The following is a 21,336-nucleotide window of genomic DNA, read 5'->3' as shown; positions in this document are numbered from 1 at the left end:
GAGCAGGAGGGAGCAGGAGGATGGTGATGGGGGAGCAGAAGAATGGTGAGGAGGATGGGGGAACAGGAGAGAGGTGACCTGGGATCAAGTGGGGCAGGGTGAGCAGGAATGAAGAGGACGGGTGAGCAGGGAGCAGGAAGGGTGAGCGGGGAACAGGGGAAGGGGTGAGCAGGGAACAGGGGAAGGGGTGAGCGGGGAGCGAGAGGAGAGGGAGGGGGAGGAGGAGGAGAGGGGAGGAGGAGGGATGAGCAGGGAGCAGGAGGTGATGGAGAGGGGAGTAGGCGGCAAGGGAGAGGAGAGCAGGGAGCAGGAGGAGAGCGAGAGGAGAGCAGGAGAGGGATGATTGGGGTACAGGAGGATGTGCCATCATCTAGAATCTAGATGAATACTTCTACCAGCGAGACCTCAAAATGTAAATTCTACAATATCATCAAGGTGTGTAATCCCTCAAAAACTTCAGATTTCCCTCAAATATATTTCAGCGCAAGTGTAACAGCCTCAGGTGCATCCATTAGTACAATCATGTGTAACATAAGCCCTGCAGATAGAGCGTCATCCTGCCAGCACGTACTTTAATCACGTGATTACTTTTGCTGCAGAGCACACAGAATGATGTGATTTCATTTTAAAACATCCGTTTTCCACCAGATTTGTTTTAATTTTGTGTGGAACACTTGAGGGACCTCTAAAATGTAAATACAAGTTGAGTAGACTTCACAAATAATCAGTCTCCAAATAGGGTGCGATAGGGAAAAAGGGTGCGAGGCCAAGTGGTAGAATGCATAGCATATACTACCCCTTTAAAAGGGAATCACGGCTTTGGGTGGTTATTTAAAAAAAAAATTGAATTGTTCAAAAATTTCACAGAATTTGTTTTCACCGAGTTCTTAATCTACTTTAGCGACTACCAGAAATGAAAACAAATTCAATCAGAGTTAACATAATGGTGTGAGGCCATCAGGAAGTGTATGTTAAAAAACAAACAAAGTAGCGCTGTCTACCGTATCGCCATGGCTTGCAAAAGCAGCCCGTAGAGTGCACTTTCATTAATTACCTTTAAAAAAAAGGGGGCATTTACATTTACCCAAACATCCCGTTATCATTCATGCACTCCCTTGGAGTTCCCTTTGTGTGCATGCAAAGTTTGGGGCTGTTCGGTTTCATGATTTTTGAGTTATGGAGAAGACACACTGACACACACACACACACACACACACACACACACACTGACACACACACACACACTGACACAAAAACACACACACTGACACAAAACACACACACACACACACACACACACACACACACACACACACACACACACACACACACACACACACACACACACTGACACAAAAACACACACACACACACATACACACACACACACCCTTTTATTAGTCCCCTACCGGTGTACACCGGAGGGGACTATAGGTTTGCACACCGTCCCTCCGTCCGTCAGTCTGTCAGTCCGTCAGTCCGTCCGTCAGTCAGTCAGTCCGTCAGTCCGTCCGTCAGTCCGTCAGTCCGTCAGTCCATCAGTCCGTCAGTCAGTCCGTCACGCAAAGAACAGCTTTCCGGACTCTTTTTCTAAACGCTTAACGCTAATGAGTTCAAACTTGGCACATGGTTTCCTCATGATAAGGTACAGATCAAGTTCGAACTTCACGACGTTTCGATCATTTGTGACAAAGTTATGGCACTTTGAACTTTGGGAATTCTGATAATTCTGATGATCCTTAACTCAGTGCCATTTTAAGTTTTAATTTCCTTTAAAAAAGATTTTCTCTGCAATAATAGGACCGATTGAGATCAAATTTTCACCGTAGGGGGGACTCGGTCTGTAGAATATTTTAATGGTAATTATGACGTCACAGGGCACGTGGTTCGGCCGCCATATTGTTTTTCGTGAAAACACGAAAACCCCGTTTTCTCTGCAACGGCTGAACAGATCGAGGCCAAGCATTGCAGGCAGAATCGCATACCCGTGACGAACAAAAAATTCAGCGAGCATGACGTCATGCGTCACATGGTTTCAGCGTTATGACGCTTTTAAGCATGAACCTTTAAAACCTAGCTCCTCCCTCATTTTTGATCCAATCGAGGGGAAACTTCACAGATCTGCTCAGCATGTCAGTCTACTAAAATGTCCTTTTGGAATTTGCGATAGGTCACGTGGTTTGGCAGATATCGTTAATTAAAGGAAAATATTTTTTAAAAATGGATATCTCTAAATCGCTAGTACCTCAGACTGTGAGTTGGTAATTATATAATTCACACAGTGCAATACGTGCAGGCCGCTCCACGGAGCGACCTTGCGGTCTTATCAATGAGGCGAGGCGTGACACACGTGTCTCAGCATACCTCAGATCAAGTTTGAAAACCAGCATCAACCGTGCATAAATTTGCATATTCGATCATTTTTGACAAAGTTATGGCACTTTGAACTTTGGTAGGGGACATGTATTGCAGCGCAATACTCAGAATGCTTGTTATCATAGATTGAGCTTCAATGTGTTTGTCCAGGCCACAACATTTTTAACCATATGAGCTTTTGTCATCAACTTTTCAACAAACCTTTATTATGAGAATATGGAGAAAGTAATTAATCAAATTTGCTCTTTTTTTTGGCTGTTTTTGACGAGTTTAGTTCGAGCACAAAGCAGTTTCATTTTTTTTGCATTTTGAGCTAATTTCTAGTTCATAATTTATTATTTGTGCAACATTTAGAATTTAATTAAAATAAGTTTTTGTCTACACAAGAGAAAATGGGTATAGTGGTGTAATAGAGGGCAACGTGTGAGCGGTGTACAATTTATACTGTTCTATTGTTCATTGTTTTTCCAACTGCATTGTGATAAATATTTCAACCCCACCAGCCCCAAAATGGTGGTGAAAGCTGCTTCATCTTCAGTGATGCTACCAATGGAACCAATGCTCATGGTAATGACTAGGTGGATGTATAAATCAGGTTTATTGGTTTCTAGGAATGTCAGTAGCATTGCAGTGACGCTTTCGTGTTCAATCAAGAGCCACTTTTACTCTAAGTGTGATTTATGGTCTCTTTCCTAATTCTTCCGACCATTCTCCAAGCGCTTCCATCTATAACCGAGCTGGCTATGTGGAATGGTGATGCGGCATTGCCCATGTCATTGGGTGCAGCGCTTTCAGTGTATTCAATGCTTTGATTAAAAGGCACGGAGATGGGTCAGCAACGGGCAGTAGCATGGGCCATGCTAAATTGCATGGGGAGAGCAACATTTATACTAAGTGCATGGCTTGTGTTACATATTTATGTGAATGTATGTGAATTACTATTCAGGGCTTTGCTTATCAATGTGTAGTCGATTAAAGGTTGTTGTGATTAAAGGGTCAGGAGCCCTTCTGAGAAAAAGGAGACCGGAAACGGAAGAAGAAAAGACACGAGGTCCGGGAGACGCGACGATTCTTCTTCTTCCTCGCCAAGCTCAGACGCGAGCGGTATCGATTGAGCAACGTAAGAGAATCGGCGTTTAAAAGCCCGTCTGGCGAGAGGAGTTACCGGGACGTGTAACTACCCTTTGACACGTCAAGTCACTGTGGGTTAGTGCACGGAACCAAGCAGCTGGCACAGTTCGCCTCACCGTCTACAAGGCCGCTTACGGGTCGCACCTTGGGCCGCGCGCGCTGGGCAAGCCGCGTGTTGCTTTGCCTGCTTTACTTTACCCGCTTTGCTTGGCCAGGAGGTGCGCGCTGCAGCCGTGGTTCCCGGTACGGGACGTGCCCGGGGAAAGCACGTCAGGAAGGGTCCGTTCAACCGCCCACGTGCGGAGATCGAACTACAGGAGTACGGAGACATTGAGAGAGACATTGACCATGGAGGGAGTCGGGAGTGGGGCTCACGTGAGGATTGTATAAGATGGCCATCTTAGAGTTAATGTAGATGAGTTTACATCTTTGTACTATTGATTGCTGATTGTTGATGGTTGATTGCTCGGGGAATATATCATCGATTATTCCGGATCCTTGGTGTGGGGTTTTTTCTTGGTTGGAATTAATATTGATTGCGTTACGAAAGCGCAGAAATAATAGATCTTTCTGGCGGAGTTCCTCTCACGGTCCGGGGGTCACCGAGACCAGGTCGTCACCGGGAGGACCACGTAACACTTGGTATACTAATACGATTTTTCATTTCAACATAAAGTCTTTGTCTGGGAAATACAAACCTCACCTTACTGTGGACACCTGTCGTGCAATGTCATGGGACTTCAGCTCTCCATAGCCTTCCCACCCTCCATATTTCGTCTTGTCTGTCCCTGACATGCTGTGTGAGAGCAGAGCGCCCCTGAGCAGCTTTACCAGCACCGACAATAGCTCGGTCAACATTTTCTGGGGGATGAGAGACAGAGTAACCAGCCAGCATAATCAAAACACGGTTGTCGACAGTACAATCACAAAAGCATTATTTAACAACAAGAAAAAGAGCAATCAGAGATGGCAAACCCTCGCCAGGATGTACTTTCAGTGTTTTTTAAGGCTTTTGTGTTAAAACAAATATGGCGGCCGAACCACGTGACCGATGGTCATCATTTTTTTTTCTCCACCAATTTATGCCTACATGACGCTCAAGAAATTTCATCTTGATCGGATGAAGTTTTGTACTTGTCGAATTATGACGTCATAATGGAGGCACCTATGACATCATCATTAACATATTTTATTCCCCATGCAGAGTTCTTTACAATGAGCCATTTCTCAATTTTTTATATTCAGCGCTTTCGGAGATTGAAGTGCAAAGTTTTTCGGGTTTTCCAAGATGGCGGCCGAACCACGTGACATATGACGTCATAATTATCATTAAAAATTCTACAGGTGGAGGGTAATAATTACCCTCGCTCCTCAGGCGAGGGTAATAATAACATTGTTCAAATAGTACGAGATATACCACAAAATATTCACTCACCCGGAAATCGTTCTGCTTTTGCCTGGCAATCCTTTTCGCTTTTTCCAGTTGATCAGACTTTTCCCCTGTCTGTGTGCAACGAACACAAGCACTGCCGTATTCTACCAATCATTGCTTTAGTTGTGTAATATCATCGGGACAAATGAAAAGAAAATGGTCAATGACAAATCATATCAAAAAGAAAGCAGCGAAACCTCAGAGAAGAGGCTGCCATTGACATAGCAGATCCATAGCTTCCATAGGCTGGGCAGGTGAGAAAGAACAGCGTTTGTCAGAGCTTCTGCAAACTGGACCTGAGGCTGCACATTTTCCTTTGTCGCTGTGAAAAGGCAGGAAATTTGGATAATTTACAACCAGTCATATTCGCTTTAGGTCAAGCAAAGCTTAAGTCATAAATTAATCAGCCCTTTTATGTCTCAGCCAGAATTATTGTCATTAGGCCCAAGCTGAGGCCTAAGCCAGAAACAGGGTAGTTGGAACAGGGCTGAGGTCTCATCCAGAAGCCAAACTTGAGGCCTGAGCAAGAACCATCCAAAGATCAGCCAAGGCCCAGGAAAACAGTATAGCTTGACCCAGACGACAGCTGGAATTAATTTGGCTTGGTTTAAATAACAGATATTAATTAGTTTGTTGGAGCCAAAGGTTTATATATATTTTAACTGATTAAAAATTTCAAACAATGTATTCCAAATGAAACTTCTACTTTTGTTACAGCTTCAACTCTTCAGAGCCCAAAATACTTTCGAGGTCACTTGATACCTTCAACACATAAGCTAATTAAAATTTCCTCCCACAGAAGACTCTTTACATTGGGTATTATATCTTGTGTAGTATCCTTCTTTGTAGTGACAACACCACAAAAGAGAAAAGAAACAAAACTGGACATTTTCTGTTAACTACAGGATATGATCTGCTATTACCACTAGAGGGCCCTATAATCTATATCATGAAATATGTACCAAGGCGAGTGAAGTGGCCTCAAAAGCTGGGGCACTCGGCTACCATCTTCTTTTATAAAAGCCACAATTGTTCCCACATTCTCGTGGGGTTGGCTAGAGGTTTTGGCCCGAGTCTTTCAGGAACCGGCTGGCCAGGCCTGCCGTTCGACTAAGGTTAAAGCAGGAATTTGGAGTTTGTTCATGGTGCCAGTGATAGCTCATCTACTCTTTCGCGAAAGGATATCATGGGATCTTAAACATCCACCAACTAATGTCGACATATGGGAAGCCAGTTTAACGTCCATTCAAGGGACGGCACATAGATTTAGCCCGGGATCCAGACCCAGGATTTTGGGATGGACCAGATACCTCTTCCTATACTTTGCAGGTCACAATTTTATTTTATGTTAATGGCTAAGATTCAGAATCAATAGGCCAGCACTGCCAAGTGTCTTGCAAAACCACTAGAGTAGGACTTTGAAGGTAGGTACCCCACCATAAAATAGGTGCGATTTTCAGCATCCCTCGTTTACCAAATAACACAGCCTTGCCTGGTGTTGTTTACCAAGCCTGGTGTTGGTTTAGCGATTAGGGTGCCGGCTTGGGATCCTAGAATCCCGGGTTCGAATCCGGTCGATCACTGAATTAATGCCAGGGGGGTTGACTCAGCCTGTCATCCTTCTGAGGTCGGCAAAAGTGAGTACCAGTTCACTGGTAATTCCCTGTGTGTTGCAAGAGGCGACTAACAGGGTTGGCGGCAGGAAGGGCATCCGGCCATAAAACATTGCTTCAAAAAGGGGACCAGGGTGCCTGAAAAAGGCCAACCCCCGCTCTGCGGGGAAAATGGCCTCTAAAGGCGGTTCTTGTTTACCAAATAATGTCTATAACGACATAATACATGAAGATTACCAGCTGTTGTGACATATAAGAATTATTATATCCTCTTTCAGTTGGTGACCTAATATTTGAGCTTTGAAGACCTTGAGAGGTCAAAATGAGGTCAATGTAGTCTTAAGATTATGAAAAGTATCTATGACAGTTAAATTAATCCAGTCAAACAGTATATTTTCATTTTAATACACGCCTCATGAATCACTGGTGTGAATATATAATGGTTGTCCATTTCATATATTTTCACCAAAAATCACCAAAAATGTTCATGAAACCCAAATTATCAGTTCAGTTCATTTTATCGTTCTACGAGTATATTTTACCTTGTGAACACTCATTTAGTCAACAGTTGATATCATTACTGATATACACACTGATAATGAAGTACCAAGTACAACAATATACCAAAGTAAGAATCATCTATCTATAATTCCAGCAATCTCTGTGTGTCTGTCTGTGTGTCTGTGTGTCTGTGTGTCTGTGACCGCTGTTTCTCGACAACCACGGGTCCGATATACTTGAAACTTGCCAGGTATATTGCTGGGGACCCGAGGATGTGCCTTTTCAAGGTTTGTAATTAATCGGACAAGTACCTACCGAGCTATGTCCAAAAAACGCTTCAACCAATCAGAGAGCAGCGAGCTATCACGTGTGCCGAACCGTTAATGCAATGCAAGCGTTAATGCGTTAATGCAAGGCTTTTCTTTTTTTCCCTCTTCTCTTTCTACTTTTCCTTGCGATTAAATTGCAAACAGCCAAAATACGTTGGCGCTAATTGAATAATTGGCCATTAACACTAAAATAATCGTAACTGCGATATGCCAACTTCCGGACAGTGCAGCCTTCCATGTTGTTGTTGTTTGCAGCAGCTGTTTGCAGCAAGGCAAGGCTTTTCAACTATGTTGCCGTTAAACTATGTTTTAAAACGAATTCAAACTGCGATTAAATTAAAACGATTCATCCTAACTGCGATTTGCGAACTTCCGGACAGTGACGACTTATCTTCCGGCAGCCAATCACAGAACGCTCTGTTGCGTAGGCGTGGCCGATGTGAGACGAGCGGAGCTGAGCGCGTTACGAGCTGACCGCCATTACGGTACGTAATTCGATTTCTTATGCGCATTATTTCTCCCAATTCAGTCAGAGCGAAGGGCGGAAGCGAAGAGCGTTGCTTTTTTTGTTTACGGGCGTACGGGCGGGGTAGAGCGTACGGGTAGCGTTTTTTTTTTTTTTTGGCCACGGAACGGGCACCCACGTACGGGCAATGCCCTAGTCTATCTATAATTCCAGCAATCTCTGTGTGTCTGTCTGTGTGTTTGTCTGTGACCGCTGTTTCTCGACAACCACGGGTCCGATATACTTGAAACTTGCCAGGTATATTGCTGGGGACCCGAGGATGTGCCTTTTCAAGGTTTCATATTAATCGGACAATTACTTACCGAGCTATGTCCAAACAACGATTCAACCAATCAGAGAGCAGCGAGCTATCACGTGTGCCGAACGTGGCGATCAGACTCTGCCTCGGACGGCACATTTGACAGCGTATTCATTTATTTCACGTTGGAAAACTATGTTGCCGTTAAACTATGTTTTAAAACGAATTCAAACTGCGATTAAATTAAAACGATTCATCCTAACTGCGATTTGCGAACTTCCGGACAGTGAAGACTGTCCGGCAGCACGCTTTCCGGCAGCCAATCACAGAACGCTTTGTTGCGTAGGCGTGGCCGATGTGAGACGAGCGGAGCTGAGCGCGTTACGAGCTGACCGCCATTACGGTACGTAATTCGATTTCTTATGCGCATTATTTCTCCCAATTCATTCATCTCCCAATTTCTCCCAATTCAATTCGTATCACTAATAAAAACGAATTTGCGATTCATTCGCTTTCCTGCGCGTTTGTGCACGCGATGGCGATTGCTTTACCAAACTCCGGAAGCCGTTCGCTTTGGACCAAACCATTGCATGAGGGGGGGGTTCTGTGGTCGTTGCGAATGGACCAAACCATTCATGTAAATAGAGGGGGGGGATTGTCACTGTACTCGCAAGCCGTTCGCCGTTCGCTTTGGCGTTGCGAATGAACCAAACCATTTCATGTAAATAGAGGGGGGGGGATATAATTTTAGATAGATATATAGTACGGGCATATATATAGTACGGGCATGCCCTAGTCTATCTATAATGCCAGTAATCTCTGTGTGTCTGTCTGTGTGTTTGTCTGTGACCGCTGTTTCTCGACAACCACGGGTCCGATATACTTGAAACTTGCCAGGTATATTGCTGGGGACCCGAGGATGTGCCTTTTCAAGGTTTGTAATTAATCGGACAAGTACCTACCGAGCTATGTCCAAAAAACGCTTCAACCAATCAGAGAGCAGCGAGCTATCACGTGTGCCGAACCGTTAATGCAATGCAAGCGTTAATGCGTTAATGCAAGGCTTTTCTTTTTTCCCCTCTTCTCTTTCTACTTTTCCTTGCGATTAAATTGCAAACAGCCAAAATACGTTGGCGCTAATTGAATAATTGGCCATTAACACTAAAATAATCGTAACTGCGATATGCCAACTTCCGGACAGTGCAGCCTTCCATGTTGTTGTTGTTTGCAGCAGCTGTTTGCAGCAAGGCAAGGCTTTTCTTTTTTTCCCTCTTCTCTTTCTACTTTGCCTTGCGATTAAATTGCAAACAGCCAAAATACGTTGGCGCTAATTGAATAATTGGGCATTATGTTTTACAACTAATAAAAACGAATTTGCGATTCATTCGCTTTCCTGCGCGTTTGTGTACGCGATGGCGATTTCTTTACCAAACTCCGGAAGCCGTTCGCTTTGGACCGAACCATTGCATGTAAATAGAGGGGGGGGATTGTCACCACTCGCAAGCCGTTCGCTTTGGACCAAACCATTTCATGTAAATAGGGGGGGGGATATAATTTTAGATAGATATATAGTACGGGCATATATATAGTACGGGCATGCCCTAGTGTTTTAAATAATACTAGCAACGGTACCTGCCCTATGGGCGGGGCTTCAATTGGGAGGCCCAAATGAAAAGGCAAAATATCAGAAATTGAAGGCTTTATTTTATTTTAAACGATTCATATAAACATCCGTTGAACCATATCACACGTAAATCATCAAAATCTAAACAGTACAGGGCGCCCATTTTGAAAAAAGATCAAATTCTGCCAAACGGAAGCAGCCGCGACACGACTTTCTCAGTCGCTCGTTTATGTGTGAAGAGTGCGCGCCGAATCTGTAACACGGAAGCGGCCGCTACACCTGTTTCTCAGTCGCTTTGCACACGCTGCTGTGTTACTTCAGAGCCGCACGTTTATATAGGAAGAGTTCGTCAGGAGTCGATCTACTCTCTCCTGGTATGTAGAATAAACTATTTGTAGAATTTCAACAAAAGCCACATCACTGTTCATATCGGTAAATATTATTCCATCGTGTTTGGAAAAACTGGAAAACTTTGAAAAACAATATAGCCTATTTTACTCCCAGGGGTCCCAGGAATACCCACCCAAAATATCGTTGCGATCGGTTGAGCCGTTTTTGCGGTACCTTCGAACGGACGGACGGACATTTGGTAAATTATAGTAAGATGAGGTTGGTTCATCATCAAGGTGAAATATGAAGGAACCTAATGCAAAGCAAAGCTTGTAGCATCGCTCATTGTCGAACAGTACATTTCACAACGTCAAAATAGCTCAACATTGGAACAAGCAATTTGTATCTCAAAGTTTACTCATCTTCATCATCGCCATTAATGATGCGAGCACACTTGTTTTGATTCGCTGAACATTTACATGCAACAACACATCTCATACCAGCAGCAGCAGCACAAGAGCAATTAATCTTTGCACTTGCTATTGTCACACTGGCAATAATAATGCTTTTGATTGGCTAGTGAAGGCCTAGGTGGTTTATCCAACATGATGGGAACCAATTGTCCTTCTGCAAGCTTTCTACCAAACAATCAGGCAAGTTGAGGTCACACTGATAAGATCTCTTGCACATGGCAATATGATACAGGCCTCAAAGCATATGGTAGGTATTTGAAGGCACTCTCAGTTGGAGGTAGTTTCCTTGTACTTCCCTTGGTATGTCCGATGGTGTGAGCACGTAACTGGTATCGATTGAAATCACCATAGAGCTTCAAAAAGAAAGTCCTACATGCTTCGATCACTGCTCCTATTATGGTAAGAGAGTTTTCACCAAACTGCATCATGGCCGACATGTCAGATGCATGCCTCATGGCAGCCTTGAACGATTTTTTCCCCTCTCCCAACTGCATAACTGACAGTGTCACATCCACTCATTATGTGGCCACAGAGAAGCACTGAGGTGACAAGTCCAACCGACAAATTATTGTTCTCAGCTAACAGACTTGCGATTCTATGACCTGGTATGTAGATGGAGCCCTTCTGCACCCACAATACACTTGTATCCATCGTGGCTTACACAGTCAGACATATCTGCTATATCTAGACATATCATAGTCATCAGTTTGTCTGCTTCCTCATGATCTCCATATGCCAGTGCTGGTAAAAACTGCTGACTCATCAGTCGTGAGGATAACAGCTTTATCTGATTCGTTGAGGAGGCCACCGATAATCAATCTTGTTCCTGGTCCTCCTCAGTATAGTCTGTTATGGAAGCGATATATGTACTGTATCTCTGGCCATTTTGACAACTGATGCTATTTCCAAAACGGTTCAATATATTTTGACTACTTTACTCCTGGTTCGTTTCAAAATGTGCAGTGCTGTGTATACCTGCTCTAGCTGCACAAATATCTTGAGTGAGGATTTTAAAAATTGTAATACTGTATATGGTTTGAGGCTCGTAATGGAGCTGCATGCGCACACACGTGCGCACGCGCGCACACACCAGAGATAAGCACTTAACACAGCCACTGAGCTTGGGTGAAATGCCGTCACTTCCCGGGATACTCTGGGTACCACTGACATCAGAACAATGGCGCCGCTTTTCTCACCGCACATAGCGGGGCATTTCCTCAGCAGGAATTTCCTCAGGACTTTTTCTCGATTTCTTTCATTCAGTTGTACTTTCAAGTCTGACTGATTCAGCTCTGGAGTTACATCAGTCACCATCCAGTCCACATGATTGTAGAGTGACACAGGAACACATTCAGATGCAGCATCTTATGACAGATGCATACACAGCGATGCATCATCTCCTGGGTTCCTGCTTCTTCTCAGTTCTGCATCAGTGTCCTTGACATCATTCTGCAATGATTTAGCAGAATGGAAAAAGATAATGTTCTTTTCAGGATCATAACGTTGGTAGAGGATTCGTCATCACCTTCCTCGGCACTTTCTGTGGCCATCTGCCCCTTCAGGCTGTAAACCTTTGATAGAAGATAACCTATTGACATATCTGATTAACAAATTATAGAAGATTGCTTCCTTGGGGTCTCTTGGGCCTTTTGGGTCCTCTGAGTGTTTTGGGTGCTTTGACCATAGTGAACACACAGTCGTGTTAAGAGATTGGCCTTTAAAACCCGACTCAAATCATCCTTATGAAGGCGGACAGACATCAGACATCTGTACAAACACACACTGTGTTTTATATGGTAGATACTAGTAGGTACCAGTGGATAATGTAATATCTGCATAATGTAAAAGTCCTCACCCCTCCCTCCCAACCAATCCCAAGTCCTCACTCCTTCCCCCCAACCAATCCCAAGTCCTCAAACCCATCACCTAATCCCAAGTTTCCAAACCCCTTCCCCACCCAAAGTCCGAAACCCCCCCAACCCAAGGCCTCAACCTCAACCCCCACAAGTCCTCAGCCTCAACCCTCACAACAAAGCTTCTACTGCCCACTCACAACTCACTGTCCTTCATTCTCCTTTCTTCTTCTTCAAATCCTCAACCCCATTCTCAACCGCAAGTCCTCAAAACTCCCCCTCCCAGCATCTCAACCTCCCTCTCCCAACTCTTGAATTACATTTTACATTCAGAAAATGAATCAGCGGTGGAGTCATAAAAGTCTATAATAAATTCTCTGTAATGCAATTACAACTAAACAATGAACATTCGGTTTCCACAACGATGTTTCATGAACCAATTAATAGGCCACGAACGTCAGGGTGACAATTCGGAACGATCATTCGGAATACCCTAATCACTCAAGTTCTTTTTTCTCACCCTCAAAAATTCAAACGCTATCCACCACCTTACAATATAGATCAACATCTTGATGTCCATTGTGAAAAGAGCAAGACAGTTCGCCCAAAGAAATACATCCTGTTTGATATATCTCCCCCCACTGTGCACATGCCAGAGCAGTTGGGCTTTCACTCCTTTCTGCCAAGTACATGGAGAAGAGGAAGAAGTTGTTTCTTGGGTTTGTTGATCTGGAGAAAGCATTTGATAGGGTTCCACGCGAAGTAGTGACATGGGCATTGAGGAAGTTAGGAGTGGAGGAATGGTTGATCAGAGTAGTGATTGCAATGTACAAAAGAGAGTGCACAGCTGTAAGGACGAAGGACGGGAACAGTGGTGAGTTTGAGGTGAAGGTGGGAGTGCATCAGGGGTCGGTACTAAGTCCACTACTATTTGTAGCTGTGATGGAGGTGCTGGCTCAGAACGTAAAGGAGGGTTTACCGTGGGAGTTGTTGTATGCAGATGATCTGGTGTTGATTGCAGAAAGTATGGATGGACTGAAGGAAAAGATGAACAAGTGGAAGGAATGTATGAAGACAAAAGGTCTGAAGGTGAATATTGTTAAAACGAAAGTGATGGCAAATGGTAAAGCATGTGGTGAGGTGGAAAGAACTGGGAAGTGGCCGTGTGCTGTGTGCAGGAAGGGTGTCAGAGTGAACTCCATTCAATGTACAATGTGCGCCGAGTGGGTTAATCAAAAATGTAGTGGTCTGAGAGGGCAATTAACCAGTGTGGCAGCTACATTCAAGTGTAAGGTGTGCACAGAGGGAGCTGCAGATGGAGGAAATGTTGAGTTGGATCTTGGAGATGGCGTGAAGCTGGAAGGTGTGATAACATTTTGTTACATAGGAGACATGCTGAATGGAGAAGGTGGATCAGACCCGGCAACGGTTGCTGGAGTGAGATGTGCATGGAAGAAGTTTCGGGAACTGAGTGGCGTGCTGATGAGGAGGGGAGTGTCGTTGAACTTTCAGCTGCATGTGTGAGAAGTGTTATGATTTATGGGAGCGAGACATGGGTAATGAACGTAGAGCAGCAACGAAGGCTGGAAAGGGTGGAAATGCGAATGGTTCGGTGGATGTGCGGAGTATCGTTGAGAGAGAGGAAGACAAATGATGAATTGCGAAAGATGATGGGAATAGAGCCTGTGATTGATGCTGTGAAGAGGAACAGGTTGAGATGGTTTGGTCATGTGTTGAGGAAGTATGAAAGTGACAGGTTGAGAAGTGTGATGGAAATGAATGTTGAAGGAAGTAGAGGACGGGGAAGACTGAGAAAGACTTGGCTAAAGATGGTCGAAGAAGAAATGCGGGCAAGGAGGTTAACAAGGAGAGATGCAGAAAATAGGGCAAAATGGAGAAGATTGTCATGGGGACTGCAAGGCTCAAGCAGGGAAAATGGCCTTAAAATGCCTGTTGTTGTTGTTGTTGTCTATTGGCCAGGTTGTGACAAAACTTCACAAGAACAAGCAGATTTTATTTAGGTTCAGACTTGGGAGCAGACCCAGCCAATCAGTGGGATACAAAACAGAAATTGTTCAGCCTGGTGTAGGTATGCGCTCTACCGAATGCCATTCCAGTTTGTTGTGCAATTAAATTCAGAAAAATCATACCATTGTGGAACAAAAGTTATTATTTCGAAATGGATGGTGCTTATAGAAACGATAAACAAAGAACATCATTTGTTATCCACAGCCTTCAATTCCCATGGGAGGCACTAATCATTTTGATCAACCCCACAACGCCTGGCAGATTGCTTTTCGCACATGACGAAGAGCAGCTGCTTAAAACAATTCTGACTATATAATTAATAAACAACGTCTGAGATTCAAACTTTGACATTTTTATCAATAATACAGGTGAAAATCCAGAAACTCAGCAATGATGCAATCAGCTGGTCAAATTCCTAATCAAATCCTGGAACAATAAACATTTGCTACAATAAGTAAATAATGGACAAGTCAACACTACTGCACTTGAGATTTGAACCTGGGGTCTCAACTTCACGAGCCTTGAGCTCAGAAGGTAAGAGCAAACGGGCCAATCCAATAGATTGTCGAGTGAGTTAGTCCATCACACTTTCATTCAAGAAAGCCTCCAATGAAGATACTCATACCGCGAGTAAACAGCTTTTTTTGGCACGGATTGCAATCCACGGGTTTGAGCGCTTCGTAACAAATCCCAAAATTCCACGGCTATTCATAAGTCAGCGCGATATACAACCTCGACTTGACTCTCGTACTTGGAATTAGGTGAACATCACAGATCACGGTAATCAGATTCAACGCAATGTGTATAATAAAACGCATCCAAGTACAATCATGTAACAATACAGACTCCAGCAAGGCATCCAAGAACTTGCGCAGGCCTCTGCGCCGATTGCCATGTTTGGATTTCACGATAAATTTGAATGGATCTGGCTTTTTTGAATTCCTTCCCTCCATGAGCCTGGTGTTGGCTTAGCGGTTAGGGTGCCGGCTTGGGATCCTAGGATCCTGGGTTCGAATCCCGGTCGATCGCTGAATTAACGCCAGGGGGGTTGACTCAGCCTGCCATCCTTCCGAGGTCGGCAAATTGAGTACCAGCTTGCTGGGATGAATGATCACGGTGTGTACCCCGGTTTAGAATAGGTACACCGTATCCCTGAGCATCGTAAGAGCGTGACCAAGGGTTGGCGTCAGGAAGGGCATCCGGCCATAAAAACATTGCCTCAAACAGGGAACCATGATTGTCATGGGGCCCGCAAGGCTAACCCCCGCTGTAGCGGGGAAAATGGCCTTAAAACGATCATTCGTTCATTCATTCATTCATTCATGAGTTAGCATTATCACATCACAGACATTATATTAGGGTAAGAATTCCTGAGCTCCAGGGATGTCTGTACAAAGGCCTGCATCGTATGCCAGCATGCACTGTAACCTGACTTTGGTCAAAACATTTCATTGGGGGCATTTAAGAAAATATATATCACATGATGCAACAAGAATAGAAAAGAAGAGGCTACAAATAATGTGGAAGTGGAGGTAACATAAAGATTGCTGATCAGAAATCAAAATGGATACTGAAATCGTTTGTTACTATTACTTTTATTATGAATACAATATGTACATCATTACATTAACAGCAATGTTAACATTGTTTGAGACAACAGGAAAACAAATGTTATTTACAAACACAGGTTTGAGATGAGACACTTACGTGCGAGATTACCATGTACCATTGTTGAGTGGAATCCATCGGTACGATGTTGGACCTCTGATCGAGCAACACGTGTAGCGGAAGAACAGGGATGCTCAGGCCAGTTACTGGCCACTGCACATCGACTCTCTACGTGAAACATGCGTCAGGTAGAGTGAGCCCGTGACTTTAACATTATATTTTCAAAAACAAAAACAAACTCCTTCACTGCGCAAACTGCTTTTCGGGAAATCAAAGTTTCAACGTCGAATCGAACAGTTGCCCGTAAAAAACGGTTGACTTAACAGCCTCGTTGGCATAATGGTCAGAGCGTCTGCAAAGAATCTGGGAAGTCAGCAGTTCAAGCACAGGCCAAGTCATACCAAAGATTTAAAAAATGGTACGTGCTGCTTCCTTGCTTGATGCTCGGCATTTGAAAAAGGATAGAGCATTGGACAAACAACCATAACTTGATAATAATAGCAAAGGCTTTGATGGGCCTAATGGCCTCCTCATGCATCAAAGTTCCTCGGTAAGGGAACTCATATTATATATCAGTTACCAGGAAGCTCTGCCACCAATAATATGTTAACAACTCCTTAAAACCCACACTTCTTTTCATCCACAACCATTGTATCATGAGGTTTAGTTGTTAAAACATGTTGTGTGAAAGACATAAACACATAATAGTCCAAGAAAGGCAAAAAAAATTTTACATTTCGGTAAAGTACTGTATATATAATTAGTCAGGAAATAATTTGCTTGCCAATTATATACTCAAACTACAACAGCACTCGGTAGCGAGCAAACCTCTGCCAGGCTGAACCTGGATTCGGACCTGAACCAAAATCTAACCAGCTTGTTATTGTCACCTACCTAACTCATCCACCAAGTTTTGTCATAACCCGTCCACAACTTTTTGAGATATCATGCTATATATAGTTTGGGCCCAATCTCTCAATGTTGAAGAATCACTTTAATAATAAATAAATAAATTCTCGTATCCAGATCCGGATCCTGATCTTCACCGAAATTGAATCAATTTCTCCTTGCCGGACACCCAATCTGTCAACCAGGTTTCGTCGAAATCTGTCAATAACGTTTCGAGTTATCCTGCCTACAGACAAACGAGGCTGAAAACATAACCTCCATGTGCCTTCGGTGGCAGAGGTACCTACTTTAGGGTGCCTTCACATACACGGATTATTCTTACGAGTCCTTATGGATCGCCAACTCGTAGTCAATCGCAAGCATCCGTAAATAACGGAAGATGATTTTTGACATGACAAAAGTTGTTGCGAGTTGTGACGAGTTATCTACGGATACCAGCGAGTTATTTACGGATGCTTGTGATTGACTACGAGTTGGCGATCCGTAAGGACTCGTAAGAATAATCCGTGTATGTGAAGGTTGCATTAGGCATGCGGAATGGCAAAAAAAAATATTGTAGATGGACCTTTCACATGAATGCAATCCCAAACAGCCGGGCTGGCGTCATCATAGTATCGGCGGAATATGTGGTCACAAAACTGAAATAGCACCTACAGATCTGTTTAAATGATAAAATTACCAGCAAGTAGTCTTTACATAAACGTTGAGTTTGTGCGAGTGCCAAGATAAACTTGTAACGATGCAGAATCACCCCAGGTGACCTCATACTAATTCGTGGCAAGCGCATGGGCCTGTATGTTGCACACATGGCAGGCCAAGGACAAATACATCTGCGTGACCTGCCAAACGCAGTGCCTACGCACCGTGCAATGACCTGCTAGCCCACAAAGCACCTCCTCCCTCCCATTCCCAGCCTTGGCTCCATGCCACTTTCCTCATTGGAGCATTGTGCTCAGCATGCCCTACTGAGGCCAAAGCTTCCCGTGTCCTTCTTCTGTGTGCAAAAGTAAAAATGCATCTCCTCGCTGCCCTGGAAGTTGCGACCTGGGGGAGTCATTCATCTCCAGCCTGTCATCTTTGCACATGGCGTCAGTGTCGCTAAATCCATAGTGACACAAGAGGATTGTGGATAAAAATATAAATGTCTCTGGGAAACCATGGAATTGGATTAACCCTTCCATTTTAGAAAAAAAAAAAAAAAAGGCGGCAGGACATGGTCACTGTGCCAAAAAGGAAAATAAATTTCATTTAGGTCCAGACACACGAGCCGACATTTCAGCATCGAGTGAACCTCGCGGGCCATATCGTGATCAGTTCTAGTGGAGTGGACTATCTAGGGTACATTCTGTGGTGTTACACAAGATTCAATGAGATTGGCTGTAAGATCTATGTCTACATAATAGTGTTTGATGCAAAAATGTAAAAATATGAAAATCAATAGCAGGATTTGCTGCTTTTATGTTTGATATTATAGTTACAAAAACTGTTAAAAAGTAGAGTTAGAAGCAACGGAGCAGTATAATAAATCTCCTGTTTAATAACAGGCCAAACAAAATCTGGGCTGCGTTTCGAAAGAGAGAAGAAAATCTAATTACGAAAAAGGCCCGATATATTATAAAAATCAAAAGCAAATCATTCTGTCCATCTACACAAGTTCTCTGTCTAGTTCTTGGCATTCTCCACATTCCAATTGGACATAAGGTGTCGGGATCTATTGCTGACACTTAAAATAAACGCCTCGCTGGCAGACCTCACACGCGGCGGAGCGCTTGACGAGTCAGCCGAACAGGAAAAATAATCAGCACCGTGGAGCGACCTGCCGTGGCTGTGACCGTGCAAGGAAGCCATGTGATTGTTGAGATGCAAAGAAAAAGGAATGACGAAAGAAATCGTAGTTTCGAAAATAAACAAACAAAAAAAAATCCTGCATTAAATGCATGAATGGTAGATCAAGCACATTAGGAGACATCAGTGCACTCATTCATCAATAAGAAGGTCATTAGGAGGCTATGGACACAGACTGACGGTGTAATAAGGGATTCGAGCCTGGTGGTTACAGCATCACGATCTATGTTCTCAGATGGGAACACCAACGATGACAACCCAAACAAATTGATTCAAAAGCCATACCTGACCAGAAACAGGATAGGTCTAACAATCATAAATTCTTAAATATACACAATAAACTGGTGGATGAAAAAAAATATTTACACCTCTAAAAACACCAAATGGAGAGCACCAATTTTGCCTTGTTAAGTCTGTCCCTGGAGTAAGTTCTCCCTCCATCCCTTCCCTCACTTAAAATGGCACCATCACAGCTGACCCCACATGGGGAGAAGGCTGCCTCAATTCTGTTTGCTTCCAAATATTGTGTCCCCAACCCTCCCTCTCGATACTCACTCCACCCAGTCGCACCAACTGCTCCTGGAATCTGTCTAAGAACATGGAGAAGGTAAAGGGGAAGAAGTTTCTGGCAACCCTCGACTCTGATTCTGCAATTGGACCAGATGGCATCTGCTCACGCAGCCCAAAAAGCTGCTCTGCTGCTCTTGCACTTCCTCTTTCCGCTTTGTTCATCCTATCATTTGCCCTCGGTTATCTTCCATCTGCTTGGAAGTCAGCCAACATCATCGCATTACATAAACAAGGTGCAAAAACTGATCCACTTAACTACTGACCTATCAGCTTACTTTCAATCATCGGCAAGGTCATGGAATCCATCAACGCAGTTGACATCAAAACTTTCCTTTCTCAAATGATTTCATCTCAGATCATTAATTCGGATTCAGACCAGGTCACTATACCTTGGACATGCTGCTTCTGCTCTCCAAACGATGGATAGAGGCCCTCATGTCAGATATGGGATCAGAGACTTCTGTCCTGACACATCTTGAGCAGTCAATATGGTCTGGCATCGCACGTTACACTCCAAACTCTCTGCATATGTCATGCAAGACCAACTCCACATAAAGCTCACTGACCTGCACGACTCTCATAGCCAACGTGTGGCTCTCAATGGAATCCTCTCTTCTCTTCTATATCTATCTATAATTCCAGTAATCTCTGTATGTCTGTGTGTATGTCTGTGTGTATGTCTGTGTGTATGTGTGTTTGTCTGTGACCGCTGTTTCTCGACAACCACGGGTCCGATATACTTGAAACTTGCCAGGTATATTGCTGGGGACCTGAGGATGTGCCTTTTCAAGGTTTCATATTAATCGGAGAAGTAGTTACCGAGCTATGTCCAAAAAACGATTCAACCAATCAGAGAGCAGCGAGCTATCACGTGTGCCGAACGTGCCGAACAGACTCTGCCTCGGACGGCACATTTGAGAGCGTATTCATTTATTTCACGTTGGCAAACTATGTTGGCGTTAAACTATGTTTTAAAACTAATTAAAACTAATTTGCGATTCATCGTAACTGCGATATGCGACCTTCCGGACAGTCAAATGAGGACGTCACTTCCGGACTTACGGATAGTCATAGTGACGACGTGAACGTGGCGAGCAGACGCTGTAAGGTACGATCGATTGTAGTACACGTTTATAATAACTCTGCCGATACAGGCCCGATTAACTGCAGCGCCATCCGAGCTGCGGCGTCGGGACGATACATTCATTGTACGGTCACATCACGCACTTACGGGCACGCCCATGGGCCCATGGGCACGCCCATGCATGCATGGGCGAAGACATTTTTTTTTTTTTTTTTGGCAAGGAACGGGCACCCACGTACGGGCACGTCCTAGTCTCTAGTAAAGGCTGGAGCGCCCCAAGGCATTGTTCTCTCTATGAAAGGTCTATCTGGTAAATCCTCCCATCTATTTCCTTAACAATCATCTTGAAGAAGTTCAGTCCCTCAAATTTTGGGGCCTCACTATCAGCAATGCTATTTCTTGGGCAAACCACACTTGGTCTCCAAAGCCAGTCACCAAATTAGCATCCTCTGTCATACAAAGCCTTTTGCCACCTTTCCCTCTACATTCCACCTAGCTCCCTCTACATTCAACCCTCCGACTCTCCACAGCCGCTCCAGGATGTATGTGTTCTTCCAATAACCCCTTCCTGGATAACCTCCCAAAATCTAGGCTTTATGCGCACCTCCACTCTTTTGTTCATCTTTTCTCGCATTTGTGGAACCGCCTTTCTGAGATGGTTCAATCACATTCTTTCCTCCACGGCTTCAAACAAGCAGTGCACCACCATCACAAGTCATCCCCCCATCCATACTCACAATCTTTTTTACCCCTCTTGACTCTACCTAATCCAACCCTCTTACTTGCAGATTACAACTTTTGCTTCC

General features: G+C 44.0%; 1 protein-coding gene across 2 annotated transcripts in view; it reads right to left on the bottom strand.

Moving 5' to 3' along the window:
• EXOC2 (exocyst complex component 2) overlaps nucleotides 1-21,336 on the bottom strand; it is a 183,336-nt gene that overhangs the window by 95,155 nt on the left and 66,845 nt on the right. For both annotated transcript variants that reach the window (XM_078779721.1, XM_078779722.1), the window contains exons 12-15: nucleotides 16,162-16,290; nucleotides 5,137-5,261; nucleotides 4,943-5,011; nucleotides 4,211-4,368 (exon numbers count right to left, since the gene is read on the bottom strand). In XM_078779721.1, the coding sequence (XP_078635847.1) occupies nucleotides 4,211-4,368; nucleotides 4,943-5,011; nucleotides 5,137-5,261; nucleotides 16,162-16,290 (481 nt within the window). The remainder of the gene's footprint in view (nucleotides 1-4,210; nucleotides 4,369-4,942; nucleotides 5,012-5,136; nucleotides 5,262-16,161; nucleotides 16,291-21,336) is intronic.

Source organism: Myxine glutinosa, chromosome 6 (assembly GCF_964187855.1).
Source record: "Myxine glutinosa chromosome 6, kmMyxGlut1.1, whole genome shotgun sequence".
NCBI lineage: Eukaryota > Metazoa > Chordata > Myxini > Myxiniformes > Myxinidae > Myxine > Myxine glutinosa.
This window is presented reverse-complemented; position numbering and strand designations above follow the sequence as displayed.